Source organism: Phalacrocorax carbo, chromosome 1 (genome assembly GCF_963921805.1).
Source record: "Phalacrocorax carbo chromosome 1, bPhaCar2.1, whole genome shotgun sequence".
Lineage (NCBI taxonomy): Eukaryota > Metazoa > Chordata > Aves > Suliformes > Phalacrocoracidae > Phalacrocorax > Phalacrocorax carbo.
The window spans coordinates 87,763,722-87,787,434 of NC_087513.1; the positions used below are offsets into that span (position 1 = coordinate 87,763,722).

The 23,713-nt window shown below is 49.7% G+C and overlaps 1 protein-coding gene across 2 annotated transcripts in view; it reads right to left on the minus strand.

Annotated features, from left to right (window-relative positions):
• Positions 1-1,627: 1,627 nt before the first annotated feature.
• SIDT1 (SID1 transmembrane family member 1) overlaps positions 1,628-23,713 on the minus strand; it is a 46,697-nt gene continuing 24,611 nt past the window's right edge. The window contains exons 10-25 of one of the 2 annotated variants that reach the window (XM_064465412.1): positions 22,104-22,147; positions 17,707-17,778; positions 15,930-16,078; positions 14,740-14,813; positions 14,261-14,327; positions 13,505-13,578; positions 12,799-12,922; positions 11,681-11,798; positions 10,537-10,673; positions 8,813-8,921; positions 7,483-7,559; positions 6,307-6,353; positions 5,356-5,461; positions 4,927-5,037; positions 4,062-4,175; positions 1,628-3,109 (exon numbers count right to left, since the gene is read on the minus strand). In XM_064465412.1, the coding sequence (XP_064321482.1) occupies positions 3,047-3,109; positions 4,062-4,175; positions 4,927-5,037; positions 5,356-5,461; positions 6,307-6,353; positions 7,483-7,559; positions 8,813-8,921; positions 10,537-10,673; positions 11,681-11,798; positions 12,799-12,922; positions 13,505-13,578; positions 14,261-14,327; positions 14,740-14,813; positions 15,930-16,078; positions 17,707-17,778; positions 22,104-22,147 (1,486 nt within the window). In that variant the 3' untranslated portion in view covers positions 1,628-3,046. Of the gene's footprint in view, positions 3,110-4,061; positions 4,176-4,926; positions 5,038-5,355; positions 5,462-6,306; positions 6,354-7,482; positions 7,560-8,197; positions 8,395-8,812; positions 8,922-10,536; positions 10,674-11,680; positions 11,799-12,798; positions 12,923-13,504; positions 13,579-14,260; positions 14,328-14,739; positions 14,814-15,929; positions 16,079-17,706; positions 17,779-22,103; positions 22,148-23,713 lie in introns of those variants that run through there. The other variant, XM_064465419.1, reaches the window with a different exon arrangement.

Genomic DNA, 23,713 nt, shown 5'->3' on the forward strand with positions numbered 1-23,713 from the left:
CTGGGGGAAAAAGAAGGAAGGCGGGAACGTTCAGAGTAACAGCATTTTGTCTTCCCAAGCAGCCATTATGCGTGATGGAACCCTGCTTTCCTGGAGATGGCTGAACACCTGCCTGCCCATGGGAAGTAGTGAATGAATTCCTTGGTTTGCTTTGCTTGCACTTTTGCTTTACCTATTAAACTGTCTTTATCTCAACCCACGAATTTCTTGCTTTTACCCTTCTGGTTTTCTTCCCCCATCCCTCTGGGTTGGGGGGGGCACTGAGCCAGTGGCAGCACGGTGCCAAGTTGCCAGCTGGGGTTAAACCACGACAGGACACCATCACGAAATTTTTTCTCCTCATTCTCTTGCTACCTCCCCCAGTCTCAGCTCCAAAGCACTGCCCCACTTGCTCCCTAGCTCACCTCAGCAGTAAATGATGTGACTAGCGCACAAACGCATCACATCCCAAAAGATCTACCGCTGTCCCTGCAGCCGTGCTCAGACCTCTGCTCCTGCTGCTGGGGACAGAACTAGAGAGGCAGAGAAGAGAGGGAATGATGGCGCTGGCAGCAGTGCTATCACTGCGTGTTACCACCTGCCCTCCCCATAGAGCTCTGAAAAGAGCACATCCTGCGCACCCCAGATACTATTACAACAAATTTTGGTTTCACTGGTCAGAGAACTGGAAATGCAACACTTGAGCTCCTACAGCAGCCCTTGCATTTGCAGGGAGGGAGACAGGCCAGCACAGAGCATGTGTTGCAAAAAAGCTGTCTGGTCAAACATTCATACACCTTTGGGTACAGAAACCCAGGTGGCTTCACCTGCACAGCATGTTTATAACCATGCTGGGCATGACAGAGCACCACAGCACCGCCGGGACTAACTGACAGGGGCAGCTTAGTCTTACTGCACTCCGCAGTAAGGATTTGTGTTTGGTGGTTTTTTTGCACCTCAGGCTTCCTGGCAGTCTTTCCTTATGGGAAGAAAAAGAAAGCTGCAGGCAAGCTACAGCTAATATTGGATTCTGCCATTTTAGATGGACCAAGAACATATGCCAAGGCTACAGGGTGGCTGAATGGAAAATTTGGAGTATCCTCAGCCTGCTACTCCTCTGATGATGCTACTCAGACAAAAGCAAGTGCCATCTCCTTCCCTGTAGCCCATGCTGACGCTGTTAAGAAAGAGAAGCTAATATTTCACAACAAACCTGAGAAACCTAACCCACCATTGAACATTCACAACTCCATCTGCATGGTAAGTCGGCAAGTCAAGCCCAAAGGACTGTAACAAAACATAGCACACAGGGACCACCGCCACCTTCTGCAGGTTCTGGCACACCCTGCCTGAAACGTGGCCACATCTCCACAGGAGTCCAGCTCTGCTAGGGAAGATAGGGGCTGGCAGCTTCTTGTGTCATTCCTCCTCCAGCCCTCTCTTCACTCTGCCGAAGGGGCTACAGTGACAAACAAGAAAGTCTGCAGTTTGGTTAAGAGAACAAGCAGGTCATCTGTACCAGGAAACTGTGAGGCTCCTAAGGATGACAGCAGCTACGTGACACCACTGGGCACCGTTCTGCCCCGAGTGCTCTCTTTGCTGCTGCTGAGAGCTGGAGGAAGAAGAATTCAGATCAACCTGCACAGCAGGCAGCCAAGAACATTCATTTTATTGACCATCTTGACAAACTCAAGCTTAGAAAAAAAAATTAAAACCAGCTAGTGCAAAACCTTCCTAGGAGATACAGACTTCTCAGAGCAGAAAATTACCAGTCTTCTGCCTTGGTAAGCACAAGTGAAATGGAGTGTTTGCAACACTGGGTACATGCACACACACCAAAGGAAAAACGCTTGGACAGTGACAAGAATAAGGACAGCAGGCCTCAAATAATACTTTTTAACTCAAAATTAGCAAAACAGGTCAGATTTTAGATGCAAGGCTGAAATAATTCACACATTCTTGTTTTTTAAATAACTGAGAATTCAGGAAGAATGCAGAAGCTGTTTAAAAAGTTATTTCAGTTGGAGAGGAAAGAAGTTTGGTCCAGATCTTTAGCTAAAGAGCTCAACCCCAACTGCCCCAAAACCTCCTCCACACTCCCAGCCCATAAGGGAACCTGCTTTGCCAAGTGTGCCCAAAGCAAGCTTGTGGGTGGAAAAAGTCTGAGGCTGCTGGACAGCCTCCTTGTTCCACCCTGCCCCTTTAGCAAGGCTGCGCAGCAGGAGTCAAGGAGCTGCCAAGGAGCTACCCAGCACACAAGGCTGCGGCTTCACCACACCATCTCTCTTAGGGTTGCTTGAGGACAGCACTTCTGGTGCTGTGGAGACCATCACACCGACTGGCACCTCTGTAGGAGCTGCCAGAGACAAGTGAGGTCACAAGAGCAAGGTTCTGCTTCTGGCAGAGCACTTGTGGGCAGCTCTAGTCCACCATCTCCCTCCAACACTGCAGTCCCTTGGACTTGTTTCTCTTGTTACCGTGGCTCCCCACCAGCTGCAGAAGGAGCCTCTCAAACAAAAAAAGAAACCAGTCCCCTGCTGCCCACTCAGCTCGGAGTCCTCTGCTCGCTCGGTTGCTGCAGGTCAGGAACCAAACACTCTCCCCATGCTGCCAAAGGGACTCTGAGGGCAGCAGCCCACAGGATACAGGCACTTGCTGCCGATGCAGGAGGAGCTGCCTTGCACTTCTCACGTCTGCTCACCAGAGAGGAAGCAGATATATCAGCAGGGAGAAAGGGAAGCAACGCTTTCAAACATACCTCCTGTTTCCTCCCTCTTCACTGGCTCCAGCACCTGCTGCACCTACTAGCCAGAGAGCTGTGCACTGGCCTCAGCCGCCAGGTCGTGCCGGCTCCAGGGGGTGCAGCAGGAAAGGAGCAAAGGTTGTCTTCCCTCCTGGTCCTGCCTCAGTTACCGCAGCACCCTTTCAGGCTTGCTGTAGGATCTGGCTCCCCTACTCCCATGGGGTTGTCGGCCACAGAAGCAGGCTCATTCCCCAAAGATGCTGGTAGCCCAGTGCCTTTGGCTGAGTGGTTTGGGATGTCCCTGCGCCCCCATCCCCTGGGGACTCAGAACACTGGGATCTTGTCCCTGCGCACTGCATCCAGGTCATCATCCAGGGTCAGCAGGACCTGAGGAGGAAAGCACGAGGCAGCTTCAGGTAGCTGGCCCGCCCACAGCTGGGGAGAATGACTAGCTCCCAATGGCATCTTGTCACAGGGGGACTCTACCTGGGCCCCGTCTCCAGCACATACAGGAGTCACAACAGCAACCCATGTAGATGTGCCAAATTAACTTTGTTTCTGTAAAGCTCCCAGCAAGTCACTGGCAGCACAGCTGACAGGTAGTTCTGCCTACAACACTGCAAGGACCTGAGCAGGTAATCCTGCCCTGAACAAGATGGAGACACTGCTTGTGAGCTTGTCCCTCATCACAAGCCTCTGAAGAGCCATGCAGGAGGTAACAGGGTATGAATTGCTTGACCACAGCTCAGACATTGCACAGGGCCAGACAGCTCCTCTGCAAACAGTTTGCACCTTGCAGAGCTAGGGTTAAGGTCTCCCTCTCCACTTCCCCAAAACACTAAGCTGTGACCCCATCGCAGGGGACACCTCCACCTTTGCCACCAAACAGACCATCAGGCCCGAAGAGAGGTACCAAGCAGAGCACAGGAGTCAACTATGGAAGTGAGGGAAAGCCCAGGAGTGAGCTAAGCTCCACACCAGTGGCCCTACTGGTGTCCAAGAGAGCAGGGTCCCTTTCTGGACGTCCTCACAAACCCATGAGAGGGTTGGTCACACCAGCAGAGCCTCACCTTCCCCACAACAGCTGTGTGGCCCACAGCCCCAGAGGGAATATTGAGGCTAGGAGGCACAGGGAGCAACAAGCTGAAGGAGGAAGCCTGATCCCACTGATAAGGAGCATCCCACTGTGAAGGATGTCTGGAGGCAGAGCCAAGCAGAGGAATTGGGACATTTCTGTGGGGTCCTGGGGCAGCCACAGCTCCATGCATATAAAGAGGGACAAGAAGAAAGAGGAAAAGGTGAGGCCATACAGCAGAGTGAGACCTTCAGCAGGACTCACCAGAAAGGAGAAGAATAAGGCAGCTGCGGAGAGGAAATGCCAGACATCATGGTCATCGAAGAAGCCCAGCAGGATGCACGGCCGGTTCTTTTCCCGGGATTCTGCTGGAGTCTCCTAGGGGAGCAGGCAGGGTGTCAGGACCTGATATCCACTCACACAGGGCCCTGGCCAGCCATGTTGGACCCTCTGGAAATAAGCCCTGTCTTAAATCTCCAAGCAGGAGCCAGGAAAAAGTGCTGCACTGGCTGGACATGTGGTGAGAGCAAGGCAGGAATGCAGTGTCACACTTTGACCTGGAGATGGATCTGGGGCCACAACCCATGGCTGGGCGGACCCCTCTGGTCTCCACATCTGAAGTCCTGCACAGCACAAGCTGCACAGCCTCCACCAGACCACCCTGCAGCAAGCCGCTCACTTCCATAGAGTTGGACATGGTATCTTGTTAGAAGGCATCCAGTCAGGATTTAAGAGCCTCCCAAGGCCATGGAGAGCCCCCACAACCCCAGACAGGTTATTCCCCATTGGCTATCTGCTCCAGGGAGAAGTCTTCCATCCAGCACTGGTAGGATTTGTCCAGGTCTGCTTTCAGATCCCTAGCTCCTCCTCTGTCCCCTGGTGAGGAACAGTCATCTCTGGGTCACCTGGGTCATAGTCTCTCCACAGCTGCATGCATTCAGTCATTTTTGGCTTAACACAGCTTCCCATGCTCCCTTCCCAGTCTGCTGAAGGAATTAAACCCTTTCAGCTCTCTATAAAGCAGCCCAAGACTCTCAGGAAGAGTATTTTTTCTGTGTAACATGAACAACAGGAAGGAAAGATGACAAGAGATGGAAATGGACAGAAGGACAATGAAAGAGAACTTTACCTCCCAGCTGCTGAGGGTCTGGAAGAAGAAGTAGAGGGCGGCCGCCCACACCACTGCCGTGGCCACAATGCAGAACAGGGGGATAGGCAGGAGCTTTTCAGAGCTGCGGAGCTGCAGACAGGGACATAGCCTCACAACATGCCCCGAGTTCTCCCAGGGACTGGAGCCATGCATAGAGCTGACACACCAGCCTGGACCATCTGCATCCACGAAGGGCTGCCCACACCAGGGACGCAGCCCAGCGGCCCCTGAGATGGCTACACAGCATCCCTCCCCAACACCAACACCTTGTCCCACCCTGAGCCCCACAATGCCCCTCCACATCCCTCTGCAGCACCACAGGAACCCAGACTGCAGCCAAAAAGAGGCACCCATCCCTTCCCCTTTGGAGACAGACACCCCAGGGACAGCCATAGCTGTCTCCTTTACCTTCATGATGATGTAGAAAGCCAGGTACAGCAACAGGTTACAGATAAAGATCCCCAGCATGTAGGAGGCGAAGTCTCTGGGCCGATACACCAGCCCAAAGACAGCACTGAGAGAGAAGGAAGAAGTCCCTAAGCTTAGAGCTTAGATTCAACAGCCTCTTTCACTGGGGACAGGGTACACCCCCAAACCGGCTACCACCTGCTGCTCGCCCCAGATCACAGGACGCAGCAACACTGCCACAGCCTCCTAATTCCCTGGAGAAAATGCACGGTTTCCCTCTGCTCCCTGCTGAGAAGCAAAGCAGAGCTAACTTGGCCATGGTCAGCTGCTGAGAGCAACCAGAGACCCCAGAGGGCAGGCAAGGGCCCCAGGTTGTTTCCAGCATGTGACCAAATGCACCTCACCCAGTCAGAGTTGGCCCCAGATCTGTACATTTAGCAGAAGGCATGTCCCTGACAAGCAGCTTTAGTGAAAAGCAAGAGCCTGGGGCAATGATTTTAGGTCTTATCCAAGAGCCGATCCTTCCATCCATGCAGTTACTGCTGAGCCAGGCTCTGTGACTAACAAGCACCTGTCAAGTCTCCTGCACCATGGCTGCAGCAGAGACTGCCCCAGCTACATTGGAAGCACGTGTACCGCACAACACAGCACCACAATACCAGGCCAAACCTACACGAGCTTGCCCAGACACAAGCCACTAGAGCGCCAGCTGAAACGCTTACGGATGCCTCACGTAGCTCTGTAGTGCTGCACTGCATCCTAGGGATCTGCCTACCATTTAGTGCTCATCGGATCCAGCTCCTTGTCAAAATGTGTCAGAAAGGCCCCAACACAGGACTATCGCACAGACACTGCTGCATTTCCCCATCACTTCAGACCACCTGTGTGTCCACACTGAATCCTGCTGCCCACGTGCACAAGTATGCACGACACCCACACTCCACTACTTACAAGGACCAGTTGACCAGGTTTCCAACAATGAGCAGCACCATCCTGTCCTGAAGAGAAAACACTGATGATCATATGAAAGCAGAAGGAAATGCAAAAAGAAGCCTTTGCCTCAGAAATTCAGGATATCATTACGTGAGAATTTGGATTCTGGCTCCTGCAAACACACATGCACCTGGCTCTGAAGTTTGCTCTGCAGAAGCTTTTGCCAGATGGAAACTGCTCTAGCCCTCACAAATTTGATGTAAGTGTTGCAAGAAAGAGACTAAACATCTAAAAAAAAAAAAAGGACAAGCCCAGGACTTAAGGATTAACCTCAGGAGGTTCTGCAAATCCTTTGACTCCTTCCACTGTTCTTCTAGTTAGATTCCTTCCCTCCCCACCATTTTACAGAAAAAAAATATTGCAGAGAGAACGGACGTGCTTGGAAGAGGCAGCAGGGGAAGATTTGGATGGCATCCCACACATATCCACAAAGCCTTAGCTTGGGAAGCACTGTAGCTACAGCAGGCAGAAGGGTTACATCTGTGGGGCATGTGCATTTATGCTTACAGCTGCTTTCATGATGTAGCTATGTGAGGCTGGCCAGGCTTTCTTTATGCCTGAGTGCACAGAGTTTGCTTGCAAAACTCAGTCTGACACTTACTCAGAGATGGGAGAATAAATTGAAAAGGATGCTCATGGATAAAAACTTCATTTGGCTTCAAGCCATAATTAGCACTCTGTGTCAAGAAGAAAGTTATCAGTGGGACACACAACAGCTACCATTTCTTACTTTTTTGCTGTCTGCCCTGAGGTGCTGTGGAAATAGCAATAGCTGCTGCTTAAGCCACAGAGCCAAAATAGTCACTACCTTCCCCGGAGAGGCTGTGCAGCACAAAAACCTCATACCTATTCCTTTGAATGGATGCTCCCAGAGAGGAAGAGCAAAGACAAATCCTATCATGCTTGGCTCACCTTTGCTCTGATGTTTTATTCACCAAGCCTGAGCTCAGGGGAGGCCTGAGAGTAGGGGGTAAACTGCTCCAGTGGAGACCTACACTTACTGGAACAATTGTGGGGTGGGGGAAGAAGGGAAGCAGGGATCACCACTTTTTCACATAGCCACAGCTCCCCCCACACGTTGCCTAGAGAGCAAGCAATTGCTGAGGGAGGGTGCTGAGATGAGAAATCACCTACCATGTACATTGGTCGACTGCACTGCTTGATACAATCCGTGTACAGTACCATCGATGCCCGTCGAAATATCCCCAAGTCTGCCAAAGAAGAGGATAAAAAGCCAGAACAGCCAGCAGAGTGAGATCCAAAATGCCTACAGGGAAAAGATGTGGACACCCACTGGCTGACAACAGAGCGCTCAGCCTGCGGAGGGTTAGGGTGTCCACAGATTCATTTCTTGCCCTTTGAGAATAGTCTGTGCTGAGCAAAAGGGCAGCCACTACAGGATGTGGATAGCATTTGGCCAGAATGACAGGTTAAAAAAGAAAATAAAACAAAACCCACATATACACACACTGTCCCCCCAAAAAAGGCAAAACAAAGAACTCAAAAAACCCCACCCTTGCCACTGGCACTGCCCAGAAGTCAAACAGGCCCTGTCTGTACATGTAAACAGGCTGGCTTTGCAACCACATCTCAGGAGGAGAGAGGTGTGTGCAGGAAGGGGGAAAAGCACTTTCCATGAAACAAGCTGCCAGAGCAGGGAAACAGCAGAAACTTATCCTGCAGTCTTTAGAGGGTCCCAGAGGGGCAGAGCACACTCCAAACACTCCTGTTCTCAAAATCATTGCAGAAGCTTCACTGGAGGGCCATCAGTGGCAGTGGGGATGGCCAAACATGCATGCACATGCATGCCCCTCTTCAGCCACAGACGTGGAGCTTGAAAAGGCTCCTGCGCTATATCACCCCTCTTCTGCCAAGGAACAGGACTGGCAGTGCTGCTGACTTCACTTCTCAATAGCTGACCCCAGGTGGCACACGAGCCTGCCTCCCCACACACATCGATGCATCCCTAGCTGCTATGCTGCTGCTCAGTCAGTTCAACGGAGAAAGAAAATGAGAGCTGCTGACAGTTACCTGAGTCGGGGCCATCTGAGGCAGACAGGAGCAGAAGAGGAAGGAGAAATATGTTTGTAAGCAGAGCACAAGAGCCAGGTTCCCCACCAGACCCTCTCCCCCCCTCACCCCATGATGGGGTTTTCTGTAGCTCACCGCTCTGAGTACAGCACTAGGGAGAGCTGTAGCTGAAGGGCAGGCTCCCTCAGACCCCAGCTCTTGGGCTGCCACAGAGCAGACAGGTCATGCTGACTCCCAGGGGTGTGGGAAACAGCAGCACAAGGACTTCAGAGGCCAAGAACAGCATCAGATGGATGAGAGGACAGGATAACCCAGAACACATGCGCAGGCCAGAGGACCATGCTCGCAGATACGCTACATGGACAACTCACAGAGGTGAGGACAGGAGGCACCTGCACACACTATAGCAAGAGGGTTCAGTCACAGCACTTACCGATCTTGAAGCGGCCCACGTAGTAGATCTGGGTGCTGAGAGCCAGCGAGGCCAAAATATGGATCATTGAGAAAATGACCCAAAACCACACGTCATTTTTCCCAAACACCTGGAAGCAGACATATTAAAAGCAAACTGAGACCTGTTACCAGCAGGCTGATCCTTTTCTATCCTATGTTACCACAGGGTATTAAACAACCTCACCGAATGTGGAAGAGAAACCCCCAAATCTTCCAACTCAAAACTAGATCTAGAAATCCAAACAAAGTCCAGAGAAGCAAGAGGAGCTCAGCACTTCTGGAGAGGAGACCATTCTTTCTGAATGCCCATTCAGACACGGATGACAGCTTGGAAGGACCGCAGCTGGCCCAGGGAGCAGAAATGCAGGCACTCCCAGGCTAGACAAGCTCTCCCCGCTGAGGTGGGCAGCAGCTCTCCAGCCAGGAGCTGGATTTTTAAAAAGGCATTCAATGAACCAGCTGTTACTTTGACAAACACACCGTAGTAGACCAAAAAGGACAAAGCTGCTCTGCAGGCAATTGCACCTATTGTAAGCTTTCACTTTATTTCATGACTGGAAGTGACCTACAAATGAGGATTAATGCTATGTTAAAACTTTAATTTTTCAGCTATACATTAAGGAGTCCAGAAACTCTGGTCTGCCATCAGACTGTGACCACGCAGCTTCCCCTGAGGCACAGCACTTACCAGAACATTTCCTGTGTGGGGAAACTACAGCTTCAAAGCATCCCACAAGAAAAGAAACAGCATTCCATAATAAACTTGAACCTGGGTGTGCAGATCTACCACAGCTATCAAGAGATTCTTGGAAAGTCCCAAGTTCGCCAGCTGTTCCTGCTTGCCTTATCCCACAGACAGTCTCCTACACAAAGACCTTTGTACAATCAACTGGTGTTCTGCTTTATGTGTGGTAGTGGGGGGCTGACAGCCCACAGGGATCTAGCTACTAGGTCAGAGAAAGAATTTAATGGACTCTGCCTGTCTACTGCCAAATGAGAGAATCCTCCAAAAAATAAAAGAAGCAAAGACAGAACCACAGAATGGTAGGGGTTGGAAGGGACCTCTGGAAATTACCTCATCCAACCCCCATGCTTGAGAAGGTACACCTAAAGCAGGGGGTGCAGGAACACATTGAGACGGGTTTTGAATGTCTCCAGAGGAGACTCCACAGCCTCTCTGGGCAGCCTGTTCCACTGCTCTGTCACCCTCACAGGAAGGAAGTTTTTCCTCATATTCAGGTGGAACTTCCTGTGTTCCAGCTTGTGCCCATTGCCCCTTGTCCTGTTGCTGGGCACCACTGAAAAGAGTGCAGCCCCATCCTCTTGACACCCACCCTTCAGATATTTACCTCCAAGGTAAAGCACTGGTTGGGGATTCAGGCAAGCCCAGCTCAATACCTGCAATGCTATGAGCAAATGGGCAAAGCCCTGTACCAGCCTGACCTGTCAGTGATTTCTGATGCACAAGAGCAACCCTCTTGTGATCCCTTCTGCTCCAGTGCCCTTCTACAGGCAGGTACTCCAGAAACTTGCCAAGGAGCCGCCCTCCAAAGATGGCAAGGCCAACTGCAGGAGCTGTACCCAGCAACACGAAGTTTTCTTAACACACCCTGCTGTTCTCCCCAGTCATTTGCCCACATAAGCTCTGTTCCCAGCCACACCATCTCCTTCCCAGAGAAGCAGGTAAGTAAGAGGGAGCTTTACCACTCCAAGGACGGCCAGAGAGATGACCACAGCAAACGAGGCATAGGCAGAGTAGGCGCTGGCATTGATGTCTGGGTGGCGGGTCTGGTAGAGCTTAAGCATGCACAGTCCTGCGATCATGTACATGAAGGAGGTGTCTATGAAAGGAGCACAACAGAAACGGTGAACACAGGTACAGCCTGTAGCCTGAAAAAGCTGCTCCAAGTGCATATAAAGAAGTGGAGCAGCAGGGCCAAACCCAAGGCTGGCAGGCACAAGTCCCTGATGATGGACTACATTTGTACTGGACTTTGTGCTTCACCATCCTGCAGCACATCTACTGTGGTCTGGGACAACAAAAACTAAAGGGCCTCAGAAAATAAGTGCCCATAGTGCAGCACAGAAACAGGGAATCACAGAATGGTTGAGGTTAGAAAGGACCTCTGGAGGTTGTCTGATCCAACAGCCCCTGCTCAGGCAGGGTCAGCTATGAGAGGGTTGTCCAGGACTGTGCTCAGTCAGGCTTTGACTATCTCCACAGAGGACTTCGCAACCTCTCTGGGCAACCAATTCAGTCTTCAACCACCCTCAAAGGGGCGGGGGGGGAAGAAAAAAAGGGGAAAAAAAAGAAAAAGGGATGGAAAAAAAAAGAAGAGTGTTTTCCTGGGTTCAGATGGTGTTTCTTGTGTTTTAATTTGTGCCCATTGCCTCTTGTTCTGTCACTGGGCACCACTGATGAGAAGAGCCTAGCTCACTCACCTTCATTCCCTCTTATCAGGTATTTACACACATAGGCAAGATCCTGCCTGAGTCTTCTCTTCCCCAGGAAGGCAAAGGAGCCCATAGGGGAAAGTTTCCACTGAGGTAGCAGACAGAGGCTTCCTAGGCTTGAGCACCCTGCCACTCAGGTCAAACACTGACCTGCCAAAGCAAAGGGAGATCTTGCCACCAGTTCGCTACCAGAGTCCCAAGGTCTGGAGAGGAAGCTGAAATGTGTTACTCCCCTGCATCCAAAGCCTCACTGCCTCCTGACTGAGCCTTGGAACAGGCAGACTCCAGGAAGGTTTGCAGGGGTAGAGGGATGGGAAATGCCAGCAACTCAGCAGGAGACAAACCATAGCAAATCCTACATCCAGCTCAAAAGATGGAAGGAAACTCAGCTTACCAAACTGGAAATTGGAGTAATTAGGGCAGACGTGATAACAGGCACTGAGCACCCCTTCCATCATCAGAGCGATGCCCATAGCATAAAAGAGACCAAAATGCTTTGGGATCCCATAGTCCTGGAAGAGAGCAGAGCTGTATAGTAAGTACCCTCATTGTCCTGATGACAAGTGAGCTTCCACACTCCATTGCTTCATCTCTCCTAATCCCTACGCTTGACCTTCACTCACCAGTGCAGCACAGAGTGCAACCTTAGGCTCTCCATTTAGCCACACTGCATAGCCAGGTGAATCCACAGGCAGCAAACCCAAGCTAACGACACAGAAACTTCTGGTCTGAAGACCTCAGTGCCTTAGTACTGATACCTTGAGATTAAAAATCTCTGTCCTGTACCTTGTACCATGCTACATCCTGCCCAAAATTGAGGGAGCACTGGGGACCCAGAATAGCGGCATTGCACTTATGGTCAGTAGGGGGTTAAAAACACCCGAGGAGCAGAGCCCATCAGCCCAGGTGAGAAGGCATCTCCATCACAATCCAGCTGAGATCTCATCTGAAAACCATAAGCAGCAAACCCTTAAAACTGCTAAGGCCTCTACTTGCTGCATAAACAGCTCTGTTTTCATCTCCAGCAGCGCCACTGCCCACAGGGCTGCAGATTTCACCATCCTCTCCCAGAAGATACTGAAGAGACTGCAGCAGCTCTGGCTACAAACAGCTCTGCTTCAGAGCTAGAGGCAGCCAAATTCCTCTGGGTTATCATAGGCAGCTCTATGCCCTCTTGCTAATAAGAGGGCCAAGACAAATCAAACCTCAGTATATACAAAAGGATCTCAGGACACTCCACAGTGGGCATTGGAGGAAAAGACAGAGCATGGAAGGCATTCCTTTACTCATCTCCTTGTCTTTGCAAGCCCAGGCTGGGTCACCACAGCAGTATGGACACACTGTAAGCAACACTGGGGTGTGCAAGAACATAAGTGTCCCACCTAGACCCTTTCTCAGGGGATGAAGAAAGAGGAGGATTCAATCCTCCTGCAAGAAAGGCAAATGGAAACCCACTCTGATTTCCAGCTTCTCCCTGTCTTTCTTCTCTCCACTCTGCCCCATGCTTCCTACCAGGGTATAGACATCTTTCATTTCCATGGCCCGACGGTGCAGAATGTCCCTGCGCAACACAATGAGGAGGAAGAGAAGGCCCAGCAGCATGTGGCCCACGTTGCTGAGGATGTTGTTGAAGGCACTGCAGGGAAAAAGAAGGTTTAAGACAAAGGCAGCACAGCAGCAGGAATCTGAACCCTGGGCCATGATAAGCTGAACCCATTTTGCTCCCCAACCCCAATCCTCCACCTCAGCAACTACCAAACACCTGCCAGTTTTACACCCTGGATGACAATTTTAGGTTGAGTAGTTCACCTGCCCCAGTGTATTGAACACTTCCCCTGTGAGATTCCCAAATCTGAGCTTTCTTCGCACTCCCACATCAGTTCAGAGAAATGCCACACTGAAAGGACTGATCTGAACTTCTTTGTAAGGGCTGCTGCTCCTTGGATACAAGTGGAAGTGTCCAAACGAGCACGTGAGCACCTCATTGCTGTGCCATAGGTTTACTAGGGGAACCCAGGTGCCCTGTGTTCCTGGGTGCATGTGTCCCACTGCAACAGAAAGCCACTGCTGAGCAAAACAGAAAGCTCAGAGTCCTAAACTCTCAGTGGTCTTATCAACACAGTTGCTATGAGCCTGGCAAATATAAAATCCTAACCTGGGCACAGCACAAACACTCAGGAGGCACAAGAATAATGCAGTGACTGCATGGCTCACTCACCTCAGCACCCCAAAGGGATGAGCACACAGAAAGTTGTAGTAGCAGATGTCCTGATTGCCGGTCACGTTTACTACCTGGAGAGAGAGGAGGTGGGAGACAATGTTAGCAAATCCTCCCCGTTCTGGGGGGTTTGCTTCGTGCAATGCTGCATCTACACAAGCTGTACCGGGACACAGACTAGCTCTAGCACTGGCACAGGGGGAGTACTGACATCTACAAGTGTAGCCTTTTGGGGCAGATGCCAGGGGAGTAGCGCAAGATGTTGCCACAGGCCATAAACCTGACAGCAGTCTTCAGAGGAAACATATCATGTGCTCTCAAACCCACCACTAATAGATCTGCTTGCAGATATCTGTATAACAGCAGGATAGCAAGGGCAGGGCGAAGGGAGGAGAAATCACTCATATCACAGCAAACCCTACTTGCTTTCAGTTGTCTTTGAAAGATAACAGCAGATTCCTCCTGCCTCTGAAATAAAACAGGCCCCAAATGAGACATCAGGTGAGCAGGAAAACAGCTGCACTCCTGCTCCCCAAGTAAAACCAGCAGAACTGCAAGCTCAGCAAGCCAAGCCAGTAGCAACACTCAACACATGGTGCAGAGGGAGCAGCTAAGGTAAGTTTACCTCAGACAGAGCAGGATTCTGGGTGATCCCAGTTTCACTGCAACTATCATCCTTACACCATGCAATCACAGAGCAAGGTTAAATGCAAGAGTACCCAAGCACAGGGGACTGCCACACAGAGCACAACGCACCGTCTGGTAAGTGATGACGAGCTGGATGACCGGCAGGGCATAAAACACTGCAATGGTGATGATGTTCCTGCAGAGAGGAGACAGTAGCAGCAGTTACACACACCAGAACAATTTGTGCACACCCAGGACAGAGCCCCACAGTGCTTTTGGGGGAAGGTGTACACCTTGGTGTTTGAGTGCCAATTTCTCCCCTTCCCCAGTATGTTCCAGTACACCAGTTGTTACCACACTTTAAAGCAATGAATTATGCAAACCAGAATCCATTGCCGGGATCATGTGTGCACTGGTCCACAAATACCCTTATTTAAGGTACATGGGATCTGCAGTTACTGGTTAGAACAGGGTCAGAATGTGTAACAGTATGGCTCAAAGAACATCCTTAGATCTAAAGTGTAGTTCAGAAGAAGCACATGTGGACAGACTCCACAACCAGAGACTGGGGCCAGAGCTTGGGCCTTACCAGTTTGTCTTCTCCTTACCAGAAATAGATTTTGTATTTTTTGCTGACAATCCTTCGGTCCTTCCTGGACAAGTCTGACAGATAGAGGAACACCTAAAACATTAGCGGGTGGGGAAAGACAGAAGAAAACAGAAAAGAACTAATGAAGACTACAGGAGCCAGCAGAATATCTTGACATATTTGGACAATATGCAACTTGGTGCTATTTGGACCATTGTTTCCACATAGCAAGCTCATTCTGTGGGGAATGAGTTCTGCAAAACCCTCTGACCTGCAGGAATGGCTCTGACCACATAGAGCAGTGCATGGTGACACAAGGAGGCAGCCTGAGAGCTGCTAGCTTAAAGCCCTTCTGTACATCCACTGCAGTCACACTACTTGTACCATATAACTACCTCTAGTACTGTGTTCAGTTTTGGGCCCCTCACTACAAGAAGGACATCGAGGTGCTGGAGCGTGTCCAGAGAAGGGCAACAAAGTTGGTGAAGGGTCTAGAGAACAAGTCTTACGAGGAGCGGCTGAGGGAGCTGGGGTTGTTTAGCCTGGAGGAGGCTGAGGAGAGACCTTATTGCTCTCTACAACTACCTGAAAGGAGGTTGTAGCAAGGTGGGGGTCGGTCTCTTCTCCCTAGTAACAAGTAATTGGACAAGAGGAAATGGCCTCAAGCTGTGCCAGGGAAAGTTTAGGTTGGATATCAGGAAAAACTTCTTCACCGAAATGGTTGTCAGGCATTGGAACAGGCTGCCCAGGGAGGTGGTGGAGTCTCCATCCCTGGAGGTATTTAAAAGAAGGGCGGACGTGGTGCTTGAGGATATGGTTTAGTGGTGGACTTGGCAGTGATAGGTTAGCGGTTGGAGTCATTGATCTTAAGGGTCTTTTCCAACCTTAACGATTCTATGATTGCACATTATTTTCTCCCTATGCTGTCCCACCTCTTCGGGCTTTGTGGGACACTCTGGGCTTCTTCATCCTTTCTCAAAAGTCCCCAATACATTCTGATTTTCCATATTAAAACACTTATTTCAGCAGCACACTTAGCACAGCAGGAAAACTTTCTAGACTCTGAAAAAGGACTAAGCAGCACATTCAGCTTTATTAGATTAAAACGGAAGCAGAAACTTAAAAACCCTGGCAAGTAACCAGTGCTGTACCCCACCCAGTTTTGTCCATGGCCCAGCATCACAGCCACAGCTGCAACACCAGCCGTACCTTAGTGCGGATGACATTCTTATCGCTTTCAATTTCTGGCATGGTGTCGAAGTCGCTCTCCTCCTCCACAGAGCTGTCCGTGTCAGAACCAGCTGGCAGCCCACGCTCAGGGGAAGACAACTGACGTCCACCACTGGAGCTGGACTCGTCTGGAGCAGAGCAGGGAGAAGGAAACAGGCAAGGTAAAGGCTAAATCCCTCTATGCAGAGCAACAAGAAAGCTGCCCGGAGAACAGCTGCAATCTGATGGGACAAGTTGATATGGCCATCTCAGGGAACAAGTTTTTCTATGATCACAAAGCTTCCTAAAGGTCTCAGGTATCAGCTAAGAGCAATTCCCTGCTCTGCAGCATTTTGGTTTTTTCCCCTGCTTTTATTCTATTACTTTTCACCTCTAGCATCTTCTACCCTTTACTAGCCTGGACTCCAAAATCTGCAAGTCTAAGACAAGCCAAAAAGCTCTAGTGAAAGCAGCAGACTGTTCAGGGGTCAAACAGGCTGACCTAGTTAATCTCCAGATTTTATATAAGCTTTATATATACAAGCTTTTCTAAAAATACTGTAGAACAAAACACAAAGAGGAAGAAAGTCAATTTTTCAAAGCAGGCAGAGCATCAGCTTTGCTCCCATTGCATGCACAGTATCAGTCACCTGCAAGTCAGCAGGACCTGCCTGCACTTCCCACAGGCTGGACAAACTCCCAGCCAACCCACTGCCCATACCGGCATGAGCAGAACACAAGCTTCTGCCTCACTTCCCAAGTGCTTTTAAAGCATTTCCTTGGGAACTGGAGAGTGGGGGTAGGGTGATGCTGAAGGCCTCAACCCTATTCCAGGACTTAAACCCTCCTGAATTTTTCCCAAACCTCATAAAATATCAGTTCTGTGTTTCTTTGTCAGGCACACAGAGGTATCACACCTACACAGTCCAACAACTGGGTGGCATCCAGAGTGTCAGGGCTGTCTTTACACCACAGTGAGCAGATGCATCCTGAGCTGGGACCAAAAATTACACAGAGCTGCTCTCCTTTCCCATTTGAGCAGCTGCCTCATGCTGCCCTGGACCTGCACCACCTCCCCCTGCAACCTGGATCCCCAAGCTGTTAAATTCAAGGATTATGCCCAGAAGTCAACAGCACTGAACTATTCAATACTGATCCTTCTACAGAAGGGAGAACTGTTGTAAGGAGTCTAAGAAATACTCTGCCAAAGGCAGGCATTTCCCATCATCTCAGATTAGCAGGACCCTTGGGAGGTTTTCTTTCACCCTCTGCTGCCAGTGCATGGTTCATCTGTTGACAACATGACATTGTTTCTCCCCTAATGAAACCTCTGGACTGCAAAAAGCTCTGATTCTGTCTTGCCTTGAGGCACACAACACTTCAGCCTTCCAGTGAAAGGCATGCTTTGGTCTAAAGGCAGGCTTGATGAAATAACAAGAGACTTCTAAGAAGCTTGGCTGGAAGGGACCTTTGCCAGTCCCTAATCAACCTCCCACCTGGAGCAGCCGTTGTCACCAACGCTTATCAGGTGACTGTGGCTTTGTCTAGCTGAGACAAACATTTCCAATGACAGAGCTCTCTAGACACTTCTTCCAGAGATTTGCCACCTTATTGATGTAGATGTTTTGCCCTGAAGTGTAACCTAAACCTCCCAAGCTGCAGGTTTTTTTCCAAGTAGCTGCAAGCTACTCTGGAAGCAGCTTGCAGCTTTATTCCCTTCTAGCTCTAAAGCACTTTAAAATGCCTTCCCCTACCCCAGTTCTGGAAGATACTGTACCAATAGCACCATAGCTGCTTCCCTCAGGGGTGCTGGCTGCAATGGGGTGTGAAGACGTCACAATCCCAGATCCTGTAAAGGAAACAGACCCAAAAAGGACAGTTAGTTTCATGTCAGCGCTTCGAAACACAGCCCGAGGTGAATGCAAACAGCTTGAAGAGCTGGAGGGGCTTGGGAAAAGCAGCATTTCTCCAAACAGATGGCAGTCTCCCTCCAGAGCATACTGTGCAAAAGGGAAACCCTTGCTTTGCAATGTGAAGCAAAGCTATTCCCTTCAGCCTCCCCTACGCAGGCTGCCAGTTCAACTCACAAAAGCACAAGCCTCCCTCCAGCACCGAGTAGGGATCACGTTACAGGGCTGCGAGATTTGGCAAATTCTCGAGCAAGTCTCACGACATTCAGAGCACCCTTTCGAATTTCTAATTCTCCTCCTTCCCCTCCTCACACATTGATCTAGTAAAATATCGCTACCTCCAGTTATCCCTGGAAAGGTCATAGATAGCTGCTACATAGTTTTAACGATGCAAGGAGAAAGCAGACGTGCTCCATGCAAAACAGTGGTCACGATCTTGTGCTGGTAAGAAGAGGGGTGAGCCTTTGAAGGCTGGGAAGTCCCTGCCTCCCACCCATACATACATCTGAAGCAAGGAGGGCTGCACCCCCCAGTCAGGTTGCAGTGGGACTTTCCCCCATCTGGCTTCACATTCTCTCTTTTTGCCTGGTACCTGTTTGATCCTTTTGTGGTTGGGCTCAGCTGCTGAACTGGCAACACATCAGGAAACACAGCCAGCTGAACCCCCTCACAGAGAGGTCAAACACCCATCTCCCCAAAAGGGAGGGAGCAAGAGCAGGAGGAACAGGACCACATCTTCAGGTGGAAGCAAACAGTGAGATGGGTCCATCTGCTTGTAAAGCTTCACCCTCATAACAACATCACATGGCCTGTCAGCAGCAAAGGGACACAGGACATGGGATCGTATTTAAAGCCAAGCAACCTTACTGCAGCCTGGCAATGGCCTGGCTTCCTAAGCTGCACCTCCAGCTTCCCAGCACCTGATTTTTCCCAAACTGACAGGCACAGGCAGACTGCTCTTTCCAGCTAACAATTCTGGGCACCTCTGTAACACCTTCTGTAGGTTTTTACACCATTTCCATTAGCCACATACATAAACAGCCCCAAAACTTTTCCCTGCCTGAGCCCAATTCCTAGGCATGGGAGCACCCACACAGCAATGATATTTGATGTTTTAAGTCCAAATTTCTGCTTTCCTTTGACACATTCATTGTGCCTGTTGGGCTGTGGGGTAAGACTTGGTCTCCATTTCAGCTTCTCTGCCCTCCTGCCCCATCTCTCTGACAGGGCAATGAACAGCTTGGAAGAGCATCTGAAAAGGATGCCCAACACGGCACGGACTGAGCACCAGAGGGAAGGCTCTGGCACACCACAGCCCCCCACATGACACTCCTTCAGCCCTGAGCTAGGATTTGTAGGATGTTTTTGTAGGTTGCTGCAGAAGCAGGATCTGCCTTCTACTCTTCACCGGATGTGCAACCCTCCCTCTCTCATAGCAGTTTTCCCTGTTATTTTAAAGCCATTTGGAAATCCAGATGATTGGGAAGAGGGTGAGAGAAGCACATGCCCATGTTCATGGCACCAAGGCACATGCACACTTCCTTCTCCCACCAGTCCTGTCCCACAGGGATGCTCCTTCCCTATTTTAGACCAGGCTTTATGCTTTCAAGTGACTTGTCAACCTTCTCTCCCAAATAACCAAGGGAAGATTTAAATCTGGACAAAGCAGGAAGGCCAGGGAGAAATGGCACTCTGCTCTGTCTCTAACAGATGCTTCAGACCCAGCTCACCCACTAATTTCAGTCCCACTTCCCAGTGTGTGAGTCAGCAAAGTAAATGTACCGTGCTAGGTGTGGTTCCTCCAGCTATTGCCTCCACCAGATAGTGATGATGTGGAACAGGAGGTATACCACAAGATTTTTTTTTTTAAAAAAAAAAAAGGTAACCACAGAAGCTGGGCATAACATGGGTGACAGGAGCAAAGAGGCACATGGAGTTGCAGCATATTCAAAGACAAGGGGCAGAGACAGATTGCTCAGCACCTCCATCCACACATTCTTGGTGAGGAAGGGGAAAGGGGAGAAGGTGAGACCCAGGGGTACTTTGGAGGAAGAGAAATTCCAATGGGTGGGAAGAGGAGGAAAAAAAATTGAGAGAAAGCTATTGTGCCCTGGGTGATCTGAAGGACAGACGGAACACCTCTCCTATGAAAAGCTGAGAGAGTTGGGGTTGTTCAGCCTGGAAAAGAGAAGGCTCCAGGGAGACTTTCTTGCAGCATTTCAGTACTTAGAGGGGTTTATCAGAAAGATGGAGAAAAATATTTTAGCAAGGCCTGTTGCGATAGGACAAGGGGTAATGGTTTTAAACTAAAAGAGGGTAGATTTAGGCTAGATATAAGGAAGAAATTTTTTATGATGAGGGTGGTAAAACACTGGATCAGGCTGCCCGGAGAGGTGGTAGATACCCCATCCCTGAAAACATTCAGGGTCAGGTTGGATGGGGCTCTGAGCAACCTGATCTAGTTGAACATTGCAGGGGGGTGTTGGACTAGATGATGATTGGAGGTCCCTTCCAACCCAAACTATTATGTGATTCTATGACAGGGAAGATGCTAGTTACCTTTTTATAGACATACACACACACCCGCCCTGAAGGGACACCACAGAGAAAGAAACGGCATGAGGGTAGGACTCTATGAAGGAGGTATAGAGTGCAAGGGAGAGGACAGGTCACAAGAGGAGCAGGTGCCTCTGGGACCTGCTTTCTGGGAGGAAACCTGTAAACTCTGAAGGAACTGCGCTCTCCCGTCCTTTCACAGGGGTACGGTTCAACAGTCCTCCCTGCCCAGGAACCCAATTCTTTGCCCTCCAGGTCCATGTTAAGCACAGCATCTGTGTCCTGCCACTTCTTTGTGAAGTTCCCAAGCACCAGAATTTAACTTCCACCTCTCACCAGGGCAGCTCAAAAAGCTGCTTCTAAGCTTCCTTCAGCACTTGAACCTTCAGCTGCAGCACCAGCAGTGCTCCCTGGGGCTTCTGGTCTCCAGACTGAGACTGTCCCTCCTTTCCTTACACAGTGATCCCTTGTCACCACCCTGGAGTTCTTCCAGGGCCTCGGCCAGGTCCCTTCAGCTTCCCCAAACACACAGGCCCTTCCCATTTCTCCAGTGCCCTAAGACCTGCTGTTGTCTCACAGCAGCATCCATCCCAAATGGCTTAGACTATTTTTAAACACATTTTACAGTCCCCTGCTCATTTGGTTGTGAAAAAAACCTTTCACACACATTCCACACAGAGGCATGTCTATGTGCATCTCAGTGGCTGAAGAAGCCACTCCTGCCAAGCCAAATGTCCCCAAGTCCTTGGCAGAAATATTAACCCAAGTAATGCCAGGTCAGAGTGAAGTTCCACTGCTGATCCTTTAAGCACAGCTCAGTTATACTAGTATGCTTACCCAGTGGTATGTAGCAGACCAGAGAAACTGAAAAAGCTGGGGATTAAAGAGGGGAAAACACCAAGAACTTTTCAATGCCATCAAAATATAACATCCTCCCTTTCACCAGGAGAGAGGTACAAATGACGGTGGCTTTATCCTCAGACCAATGTTTTGAACTACTTTGCAGGCACAAAATATTTAAACAAAATGGAATGGCCAGCTTCCTACACTTCTCCAGAAAGCAGAAACTCCCAGTGCCCTCCATCTACATGACAAAATTTTCCGCCTTTCACTGGTAGCCTCTTAGATGTAGTGTTTTTATAACACAGAAATCAGCAGTATGTTGAAATGTGGGTGCAGCATAAAGTAAACTGAATCCAATACCAAAGTAAATAACACAAACACCACTCCTAACTGTATTAGTCATTCATTCATTTGGTTGTCTACAATTCCCAGTTAAAAACAAATCAGAATTTAAATTAAGTTAAAAAATTAGAGACCCCATGCTTGACCCAAGCAGAGGAAATCTTAAAGCATAAGAGCTGGCAAACTCAAAGCACCTTGTTTAGAAATAAACAGACATGGCAGCAGTAACATTAGCCTGTAGCCAGGTCTAGCCAAGTCTTGCCCTTCCTCCACCCCTCTAAAAGCCAGTTCCTTAGGGCAGGAGCCAGGACCAGGTTCAGGGAAGCCTGCTTCAAACATCCTCTCTTTTGAGGGCAGAGGGGAAGCTCTTATACCTTTCATCAGCATCAGAGACTATGTGGTACATGTACAGGGAAGAAGGCTTGAAGGGACAGAAGGTACTTGACTGACAGTCTCTCCCTTGCCTGGCCTGGGACCTGTGCTGTTCACTTAAAGCTGTCACACAATAGAAGAGACACCTTACCATCCTCAGGACTCAATCTCCCAGCCAAAGCCTTCCTTCGAACCCTGAAAAAGAATGGGCAGCACTCATGAGATAGCCAACAAACCCTATCACCTGCTAGCCATGGCAGGATTATCTAGGACACCAACATGTAAATATGGTGCAAGCTCTAAAACACAGCAAACAAAAATGCAACAAAAAGAAACAAAATACTGTTTGGACCAGGCATGGCTCAGCAATGACTGCTTGCTGTCCACCTCTCAGATTTCCAAAGCAATAGAGGGACTTTTTTACCCCCTCAATTATCCACCAGGAGGCAGGACAAACAGTTACGTTATTTTCCCATCCTACACTGCACGTTGGGAGAGACTCTCAGACCACCTTCCCAAACCAAACTCCCCTGCTCAGGGGACAAAGCACAGAAGAATCTACTGAAAGGGCAGCAGGAGCTAAAGGCACACATCAGCATGATGCTTAAGAAGCCAGTACCACCTCCTTCAATGCAGGTGCCAAGCTAGGGAGGGTAGGAAAAAACAACAAACCCAAAAACCCCACCAAACACATATGCTCACAACAAAAAAAAATAACAACAAAAAAAAAACCAGCAAAAAAGATCATGCGTGTGTACACACACACTTAAGTAATTTCATTGGATTATTCCAATGAAATGTCTCATTGATGTGCCTTTAAGTTAAGCCATGCTCCTATCTTGAAATTGTTTTGTTTCAGAGCACTAAAATTTTAAGATCCCCTCTTCCGAAGCAGCTGAAAACTCTGCCACATTCAGTCTGAGGAGCTAGCTGATAAGCATGGTTCCCACAAAACCAACACACTATTCACTGAAAGATTTATACAACTCTTCTCATGCCAACCTTTGACCAGTAGGGTACAAAAGAATCCCTACACTCAAACCTCCATGGTTTGGACAAAGGATTCGCTTAACTGTTGTCACTGCCTACACAGGCAGCAGTAACATATCCCAACAAACTCCACCATCCCCTGCCTGCTGCCCCACCTGTGCTAGCAACTACCCACCCTACGGGAGCAAACCTTACCTCCATTTTAAGCTGCTGTCCCCTTCCTGCCCCTCCAGTCCTGCTCTCGCTCAAGAGGACTTCAAGATCACCTCCAGTGAGCAACAGGGGACCCTGGGGCAACTGAGAAGAGTTTTGCTTCCCTCTGGCTCCCAAGAGCAACCTCTCATGGTAGCTGTGCCCAGGTTCACCTCAGATGCAGATATTCCCCTCAACACAAGCCCAGTCATCAAGCTCTGGGACAGGGGAGGCAGGTCAGGAAGGAAACCGGCACTCTTGGGACTCCAAGGCTGTGTTTGGGTCACTGCCACTTATTGCAGTACTTGGTCCAGCACTCTGAGGAGTACCTTGGTTCCCCAATGCTCTGGCACTCCATATTCCAGACTGGCCCCATCACAATTCCCACGTGCCACCCAGTACCCTCACATAAGGAAAACCCAGGGGTAGGGGTACTACAAGAGCTAGAGGGCAGAGCCTTAGGTTTTCGTCATTGCCATGATCCCCACAGCAGAGGAAGAAATGTTTTCTGGCTGATGGTCAGTATGAGCCCACTGACCAGGCTGACTAGTCATGGACTTGTTCAGCTGCTCTGTTCAG